General features: G+C 47.4%; 1 protein-coding gene across 1 annotated transcript in view; it reads right to left on the reverse strand.

Annotated features, from left to right (window-relative positions):
- Positions 1-464: 464 nt before the first annotated feature.
- The window catches only part of LOC144226072 (uncharacterized), a 16,187-nt gene continuing 6,953 nt past the window's right edge, over positions 465-9,698 (reverse strand). Inside the window, exons 4-6 of the mRNA XM_077757379.1 lie at positions 9,296-9,370; positions 8,715-8,867; positions 465-697 (exon numbers count right to left, since the gene is read on the reverse strand). Coding sequence (XP_077613505.1) covers positions 551-697; positions 8,715-8,867; positions 9,296-9,370 — 375 coding nt within the window. The 3' untranslated portion in view covers positions 465-550. The remainder of the gene's footprint in view (positions 698-8,714; positions 8,868-9,295; positions 9,371-9,698) is intronic.

Here is a 9,698-nt window from a genome sequence, read left to right on the forward strand (position 1 = left end):
GGGTTCACCTGCCAGAACCCAGGACACAGTTTGCTCCTCCGCTAGGTGACGTCAGTGGACAGAACACCTCGCAGGCACGTCCTCAACCGAGCTTTAGGTGTTTGCTATCGGGGTCGTGACAGTACGAGTAAACTTGCTTTCTTATCATCTTAAAACCAGTTTTTGAGATTGCATTCGCTATTTTACAACCCGTGGCAGGGAAATTTCCAGCGCGCCTCTCTGATGAGCACTGTGTTTGCAGTGATCAGTACTTATCATTCTAACAGTGTCTCAGAATTCCATTTCTGTTTTGGCTCTAATTTTGACTGATTGGATTTGGTTGAAAATATCATTTGAAATGCAAGTACTTTGCCAAAGAAAGGCCCGAATCTACTCCTTCCCTCTCCTTACCGTAGTCAGAGTCACCTTCGAGTGGGTAAATTGTTTTGAGTAACAGGAAATAGTCACTCAACAACTCTGCCGGCAGTAGTAATGATTTATTCTTCAGGGTTTCCAAAGATGACACTGGTTTTATGACTCAGGTTAAGTTATATACACATTTGATAGAGCACTAGTGTAGACATTCCCCCTCCGTCCCGAAGAGCCTCCGAGTGAAAGCAGGTTCAAGGTTGGTCAGGTCTCTGTGGGTCTCGCGTGGCCCTGCATGACCAGACATGACATTCTCCCCACTTCTCCGAGGCGGCACCATTTCTGGTTCCTGTTGGGAGTGAGATAGTCCAGCTCCACGCCCATAATCCGGATACCGAACTCTAACCGACAAGATTGACATAATGGGCTCTCTGAGCAAGCACCACTCCCACAGTGTGTGAGGGAGGTAGGGGAGAGGCAGGGGGAGCTCGGGGCCGGACGGGGCTGCCGTCAGCTGCGTCCCCACACCATCCTCATCCTCCGACACCTGCCACGCGACAAGAACCACACCAGGCACTGTTTTCACTTTTTAAGTTTATTTAAAAACTATTTTATTTTATTTTTTCATCATGATATGTGTGCTCTTTAATCCTCATCCCCTATTTTAGCCACCCCCACCTCCCCTCTGATGACCATCAGTGTGTTCTCTGTAGCTAAGGGTCTATTTCTTGGTTTTTCTCTATTTTTCTTTGTTTGCTTTATTTTTATTTTAAATCCCACACAGTGAAATCATATGGTATTTACGTTTCTTTGACTTAGCACTATATTCTCTAGCTCCATCCACGTTGTTGCAAATAGCAAGATTTCATTCCTTTTTATGGCCAAGTAATATTCCAGTGTGTGTGTGTGTGTGTGTGTGTGTGTGTGTGTGTGTACACACCATATCTTCTTTATCCATTCATCTGTTGGATGGACATTTGGGGTCTTTCCATAGTTTGGCTATTATAGATGGTGCTGCTATAAACATTGGGGGTACATGTATCCCTTGGAATCAGTATTTTTAGATTATTTGAGTAAATTATGTAGTAGTGCAAATGCTGGATTGTAAGGTAGTTCTATTTTTAACTTTTTGAGGAGCCTCCACACTGTTTTCCAGAGTGGCTGCACCGGTTTGCATTCCCACCAACAGTGTGGGAGGGCGCCCGTTTCTCCGCATCCTCGCCAGCACCTGTTGTTGCCTGAGATGTTAATGTCAGCCATTCTGACAGGTGTGAGGTGGTATCTCATTGTGGTTCTGATTTATATTTCCCTGACAATGAGTGATGTTGAGCATTTTTTTTCATGTGTCTGTTGGCCATCTGGATGACTTCTTTAGAGCAATGTCTGTTCATGTCTTCTGCTGGTTTTTAAATTAGACTATTTGTTTTTGGGTGCTGAGTTTTCTAAAGCCCATATAGATTTTGGATACTAACCCTTTATGTGATATGTCATTTGCAACTACCTTTTCCCATTCCATTGGTTGTCTTTTAGTTTTGTTGATTGTTTTCTTAGTTGTACAAAAGCTTTTCGTTTAGATATAGTCCCAGTAGTTCATTTTTGCTTTTGCTTCCCTTGCCTTAGGAAGCATGTCTAGTAAAAAGTAGCTATGGCCAATGTCAAAGATGTTTATACCCATGTTCTCCTCTAGGATTTTGATGGTTTCCAACCTCACATTTAGGTCTTTCATCCATTTTGAGTTTAATTTTGTGTATGGTGTAAGAGAGTGGTCCAGTTTCATTCTTCTGCACATTGCTGTCTAATTTTCCCAGCACCATTTGTTGAAAAGGCTGTCTTTTTCCCATTGGATATTCTTTCTTGCTTTGTTGAAGATAAATTAATCATATAGTTGTGGGTCCATTTTTTCATTTTCTTTTCCATGGATCTATGTGTCTGTGTTTGTGTCAGTACCATACTTGCCTTGATGATGACAGCTTTGTAACACATCCTGAAGTCCTGGATTATGATCCTCCAGCTTTGGTTTTCTTTTTCAGGATTGCTTTGGCTATTCGGGGTCTTTTAGGATTGTTTGCTCTAGTTCTGTGAAAAATGCTGTGGGTATTTTGATAGGGATTGCACAAAGGTGTAGATTGCTTCAGGTAAGTACAGACATTTCAACAATGTTTGCTCTTCCAATCTGTGAGCATGAAATGTCTTTCCAGTTCTTTGCGTCATCTTGAATTTCTTTCATCAGTGTTTTATAGTTTTCAGAGTACAGGTCTTTCACCTCTCTGGTTAGGTTTATTCCTAGGTATTTTACTGTTTTTGGTGCAATTGTAAATGGGATTGTTTTCTTAACTTCTCTTTCTGCTTCTTCATTAGTCGTGTGTGATGGATTTCCATATATTGATTTTGTATCCTGTGACTTTACTTAATTATCTGTCCTAGTAGTTTTTAGTGAAATCTTCAGGGTTTTCTATATATAGTATTATGTCATCTGCTAATAATAAGGATTTTACTTCTTCCTTCCTGATTTGTGTTTTTTTTTTTTTTATTTTTTTATTTATTTCTAGGAGAGAGAGAGACAGTGTGAGCAGGGGAGGGTCAGAGAGAGAGGGAGTCACAGACTGAAACAGGCTCCAGGCTCCGAGCTGGCAGTCAGCACAGAGCCCGACGCGGGGCTCGAACCCGAACCGCGAGATCATGACCTGAGCGAAAGTCGGACGCTTAACCGACTAAGCCACCCAGGCGCCCCTCTTCCTTCCTGATTTGGATGGTGTTTCTTTCTTTTTTTAAATTTTAAGATTTTTAAAAATCTTTTTGAAAAGTTTATTTATTTATTTATTTATTTAGAGAGAGCAAGTTGGGGAGGGGCAGAGAGAGGGAGAGAGAGAATCCCAAGCAGGCTCTACACTGTCAGCACGGAGCCCAATGGGGGGCTTGAACTCATGAACCGTGAGATCATGACCTGAACCAAGGTCTGACACTTGATCAACTGAGCTACCCAGGCCTTTCACTTCTTTATGTTGTCTGATTGCTGTGGCTACTATTTCCATTAAAAAATCATTTGTTCAGGAGCGCCTGGGTGGCTCAGTCGGTTAAGCCTCTGACTTTGGCTCAGGTCGTGATCTCACGGTTTTTGGGTTCAAGCCCTGCGCTGGGCTCTGTGGCGACAGCTCAGAGCCTGGAGCCTGTTTCGGATTCTGTGTCTCCCTCTCTCTCTCTGCCCCTCCCCTGCTCACGCTTTCTCTCTCAGAAATAAATTTTAAAAAACATTAAAAAATCATTTATTCATATGTTATGTTTGTATTTGAAATGACAGCTATGATTATCATGCTCTTTGAAGGCAAGAACTGTACCCGACTTAGGGTTACATCCCTCAAGTGTAATTCAAACAGCACAGGCAGGTCATCAGACAGGATTTGTGCACTGAAATGTCAGACTTGGGGACTTTGCTCAGCCTGAACGACAGACACATGCGTGCTGGCATGATTTGGGGAAGAGGTGAGCAGGAGAGGGAAGACAGGAGGGGGTGCATGAGCGGCCACCCGCTGTTGCTGCTGGAAGTCACCACTGCCCGCGGCGGTGACCATTAAGGGGCGCCAGGCCTCCACGGCTGCCTGGGCGCAGGATGAGCAAGCAGCAGGCTGTGGGGCCCCACAAGCCCAGGGAACCCGCTGAGACACAGAGAGACAGTCACTGTAAGTAGTGTTCCTGTACTGGCAGGCTACAGAGAGATGTGCAAGCATGGCCGTCTTCCTGGATGTGCAGTGTGCAAACGTGCGGTGTGCAAACATACGGTGTGTGTGGATTCACCCATCGTCTGCTCCACACCCAGCAGCTGTCAGTCTTCGCTGGAGGGGCTGGGGGCACCGCAGTGAACAAACAGAGAAAGTCCCTTTATATTTTATAGGAAAACATGGAAGAAGTAGATGTATAACCATGTTAACAGTTGATTGTTGTCTTTTAGAGTTTAGATTATGGGTTATTGTTTCCTATGAATTTTGGTCTATTGATAACGATGTGGCTGTAAAATAAGATTTGTGACAACAGATGGACCTTGAGGGCATTACGCTGAATGAACTGAGTCAGACAAGGAAGACATACCGTATGCCTGTTACAGGTGGAATCTTCAACAACTCTGTGAGCTCTGGTGGTTGCCAGGGAAATGAGTGAAGCATCAGAAGGAAAAGGGAAAAACAAGAGGAAAGGGTGGAGGACCAAATATTCAAGACACGCGAAGTAGGCAGGAGGCACACGAGGGGCTCGGTGTTTGCGAGGTTCTGGCTGGCCCCCCAGGGCAGGGCCATGCCGGCTCCCCACAGGAGCAGGGGACATGCAGGGCCGCGCCTGGGGCGGGCCGGGCCCCCGCCCCACAAGTGTGCACCCTGGGTACAGAGATGCACCACCCAGCCCCGAGCAGCGTCAGCTCCCTCCTCGCCAAGCACCCAGCAGGGGGTCGGGTGAGGCTGAGGAGGGCCGGCCCCGTGAACACCGCACCGCACAAGGTCTATGCTCCGTGCGCCTCTGAATGGTCGTTTCCCTCTGCTTCCTGCTGCGTGTCCTAAACTGATCCAATAAACTTTGTATTTTGAGCTTAATTTCGCACAGGTTTGTTCAGAACATTTCCTTATGACCTTTTAATGTCTGATAAAATTAGAATTAACGAGATCCGCGGCCCCTGGTGGGCCAGCCTGCTGCCCCTGGAGCAGCCCCGGGGAAGGGGGCGAGCAAGCCGAGCTGGGCTGCTATTGCCGTCCTCTGTGTTCCTCGGGGGTTATGTCGTTGCAAGGAAAAGAAACACGTGCTGTAGCTATTTTAAGAAAAATAAGATATTGAAAATAAAGATTCTGAGGCGTGTTGTAGGCATGCCGAACAAGGGCCCTGCTGAAGTCACACAGGAACCCGGCTGCTTGTCCTGAGGGCTGTGACGCAGGGACAGAGACGCTGCTGGAGGGAGACGACCCCCTCTTCTCTTCCTGCTCCACAGGGTCTCCCCCTTCTGCCTAAGAGACTCAAAGAATTATCCTGTTGGTGCGTCTGGGGGGCTCAGTCGGTTAAGTGTCCAACTTCAGCTCGGGTCATGATCTCAGGGTTTGTGGGTTCTAGCCCCACATCGGGCTCTGTGCTGACAGTTCGGGGCCTGGAGTGGCTTCGAATTCTGTGTCTCCCTCTGTCTCTGCCCCTTCCCTGCTCTCTCTTCCTCTCTCAAAAAAAAAAAAAGTGACCCTGCGTCCTCAGGACCTCACAGCCAGCAGCAGCTCCGACACAAGCAAAGCTCTGTGTCTGTTATCTTGTTCCATCTCTGTGTCCTGGTTTGCTCAGTTGGGGCCAGAGGTGACTGGGTGGTGGCCAGTGGCGTGGCTGCTGTGCCGGCCCCTCAGCAGAGTGCTGGGGGCTTTGGGGAGGAGACCTCCAAGTATGCCTGACGCCCTGGCATTTCCTCTCTTTCTCTGGAGAGGGGGCATATTTATTCACTGATTCTTATTTTCCATCAAATAAGATGAAATGATTCAGTTCTTGGTGAAATTCATTCATATGTTCGTCTGATTTTTCCACAACTTTTACTGAGCACCTAGTATTTTTCTGACGCCATGCAGGTGCTGGGGTGCACTGGCAGGTAGAAAATGGTGTTTCTTCCCCATTTCACGAGTGTATATGCAAACGAGCGAGGCGGTGATCATGTAAGACTTAAAAACACACACAGACATTAAGCTCCAGTGACCTTCTCAGGCACTTTCCTGCATGTTGGGACAGAAAATGCTGTTAAAGGAAGAGAACAGCTCTGAGGGACTCGCCCGCGAGTTTATATTTCAGGCAATGGGACACAGAGGGGCCCGGTTTCCTGCTGTCCAGCTGACCCTAGGCAGGACACACTTGTCCCAGGCGATCCCCGGGGAAACTGCTCCTCACTTGCCAGATGGACCTGGAGGGGACAGGAGCAGCAGCTTCCAGCTCGATCCCCAGGGGGAAGGCGAGAGGCTTGAAACTGCTCTGAGGGACTCACCTGCGAGTTTATATTTCGGGCAATTTCAATGGGGCACACGGACTGAGATCTGGAAACGAGGCCTGGCCTGGGATATAGAGCACGGCCCACCTTGGCTACACCCCCGGCAGAGAGAGATGACACCCAAAAGAGTGAGTTGCAGCGCTTGGTTTGAGAAGGGACTGGGGTGCCACCACTCTTCTCCCCACAATCACCAAGGCAGGAACCGCCGCAGGATGCACTGGACCAAACCACGCCCATCCCCACTAGAGAGCTGCCCTCTTCCTTTTTTTTTTTTTTTTTTACTGGAGCCAGGGCAAGACCAACATGGATGCACTGCCCTGATTAATTCTGGTCACTGGCTTGCTTAAACAGTCACATTTAATCCATCCTCCAGATGTAAATTCTACACCTCCACTGCTACCTTTTTATCTCTTTCTCTCTGGAGTAATCAGACTATATAGTTTCTCTGGATAGCATCATCGTCATTTCTTTCACTTCCTCTCCAACCATATTCTACTCTTTCTTCTATGAATTAAGTTTCTTAGTCTTTCTGCCTGCTCATTTCATTTCCAATTTCACTTCCTTCCCGCCCTGTCATTTCTCTCTTTCTCTATGCTCCTCCTCCAGCGCTGCATACACCCGGCTCTTTATTTGTAGCTGGGAATTCTGGTTCTATGCTTTAGACTGTCCTTTGTCTATTGGGTTTCTTCTTTTTCCTTTTCTTGTTTTTTTCTTTTTTATGTATTTTTATTTCTTATTATTCGCCTTCCCTCCTTCCTCTTTTCTTTTTTCTTTTTCGTTTTCCCTTTTGGTTTGCGTGTTTGTTGGATTTGTCTGTGCGTTTGTGTGCCTTTGTTCCCTGTGTGTTTGTCTGTCTGTTTTCTTTTCCAGGGTTACCTCAAGAAACAAGCCAAAGTACACATGGTGGAGAGTCCCAAATACCACTATGAGTAGGAAAATAAAATAATCAAAGGCTCAACAAGAGAGACCAAAAGATACCACTCAAAGAACACTTCCTGAACGGACAAGCCCTAGACAGTCAAAGAGCCTTCTTGGGTACAGCAGCACTCACAGGTGCAGAGCACATAACAAGCTTTTAAAACTAACAAGAGATAGAAAGCTAACCAAAATGATGAAACGGAAGAACTCTCCTCCAAAGAAATTCAAGGAAGAATTGACAGCTAAAGAACTGCTCAAAACAGATATATGCAAAATAACTGAACAAGAATTTAGAACAATAGTCATAAAATTAATCACTGGGCTTGAAAAAGGAATGGAAGACATCAGAGAAACTATTGCTACAAAGACTATGGAGCTTAAAAATAGTTGTGATGAATTAAAAAATGCTATAAATGAGATACATAATAAAATGGAGGTGTCCAATGCACAGATTGAAGAGGCAGAAAGGAGAATAAGTGATTTAGAAGACACAATTATAGAAAGAGAGGAAGCTGAGAAAGAGAGATAAACGGATCCAGGAACACAAAAGGAGAGTTTGAGAGCTCAGTGATACAATCAAACGGAACAATATCTGTATCATAGGAATTCCAGAAGAAGAAGAGAGAGGAAAAGGTGCTAAGGAGTCCTGGAACAAATTATAGCAGAGAACATACCCAACCTGGGGAAGGAAATAGATGTTGAAATCCAAGAGGCACAGAGAACTCCCCTCAGATGTAACTTGAATTGATCTTCTGCACAACATATCATCGTGAAACTGGCAAAATATAAGGACAAAGAGAGAATTCTGAAAGCAGCTAGGGATAAAAGGGCCCTAACATACAAAGAGAAACCCATCAGAGTGTGGCAGACCTCTCTACTGAAACGTGGCAGGCCAGAAAGGAATGGCAGATCTTCAATGTGATGAACAGAAAAAATGTGCAGCCAAGAATCCTCTATCCAGCAAGCCTGTCATTCAGAATAGAAGGAGAGATAAAAAGTCTTTCCAAATAAACAAAAATTGAAAGAATTTGTCACCACTAAACCAGCCCTACAAGAAATCCTGAGGGGGACTCTCTGAGGGAAATGTTGCAAGGAACGCAAGATACCAGAGACACCACCACAAGCATAAGTCCCACACAGGACACGACTCTAAACCCATATTTCTCAATAATAACACTGAATGTAAGTGGACTAAATGCCCCAATCAAAAGACATAGGGTAGCAGAATGGATTAAAAAAAACAAAATCCATCTATTTGCTGTCTACAAGAAACTCATTTTAGACCTGAGGACAACTTCAGATTGAAAGTAAGGGGATGGAGAAATATCTATCATGCTACTGGAGAATGGCTTCAGACCTTTACATCCTGAGTCATCTCGAGGGACCAGGCACACATTGAATCAAAATCCCGACTTTCCGCTGCAGAGAAATACTGCTCTTTTCTTGCACCAGCAGAACTTACGTCTCCAGGAGTCTCAGGATTTGCCCATCCTTCCACGTGCGTGCCCGAGGGGGTCCCAGCTCCTCCAAGCACCAGCGGGCGCCCCTGGTGCGCTTCCTTCCAAAACGGGACGTCTGGGGACTGGAGAAACCTGCGTGTCCCCTCAGCGAACAGCTTTGAAATGGCGCAGGTGGGTGTCACTGGGTTGTTACAGGAACGAGGTCCAGCCGCTTACAGCACTTTCCCTGCACGAAGTCCCATCCGCTGGAGCAGCCGCAGCAGCTGAGGACCAGAGCCGCCTCCGAGCCTCCGCGTGCTTCCCAGCTCTTCTCTCCTTGTCCTCGGGGGACCCCTCACAGGTCAGCGCCCCGCCCCGCACAGCGGTGCTTCTGTCTGCTGGGCACCTGGCACTTGCTCTCACCACCTCCACCCTCCTGAGTGATGCGCTGAGTTTCCCCCCTCCTCTCCTCCATCCCTTCCCTTCCTCCTCCCTCCTTCCCATCCCCCTCTGTCCCTTCCCCTCCCTCCCCATCCCCTCTTCCCCCTACCCATCCATCCCTCCATCCCGNCCCCCCCTCCATCCCCCTTCCTTCAACAGATACTTGTGCTGGGCTCTTGGACCCCTTCTTGGTTGCAGTGGTGAGTACGGCTGGTGCCACGGAGGAGCTCAGGGTCTCCTGAGGGAGAAAGCAGGCAGGGGTGAGGCCTAGGCATCGGGTGAGCGCCAGCCTCCAGCCCATCCTTCCTGGAAGCACACAGGGCACCAGCCCACTTTCGGGGGTCGCAGCGCCCTCTTGGAGCCCTGAAGGCTGGTGGGAGCTCGCGGTCTGGGCAGCCGCTCCAGTACCGTCCAGACCGGGTGTGAGTGAGGGGACCCCGCTGACACAGGGCCTGGGGTGACGGAAAAATGGCTGTTTGTCCTGAGAAGTTGTGTTCTTATTCATCAGACCAAAACGCGACCCCCGCTTCCGCGCAGGTGGTGGGCGCAGGGAGCGCGTCGCAGGG

The sequence above is a fragment of the Crocuta crocuta genome, unplaced genomic scaffold, assembly GCF_008692635.1.
Source record: "Crocuta crocuta isolate KB4526 unplaced genomic scaffold, BGI_CrCroc_1.0 scaffold506, whole genome shotgun sequence".
Lineage (NCBI taxonomy): Eukaryota > Metazoa > Chordata > Mammalia > Carnivora > Hyaenidae > Crocuta > Crocuta crocuta.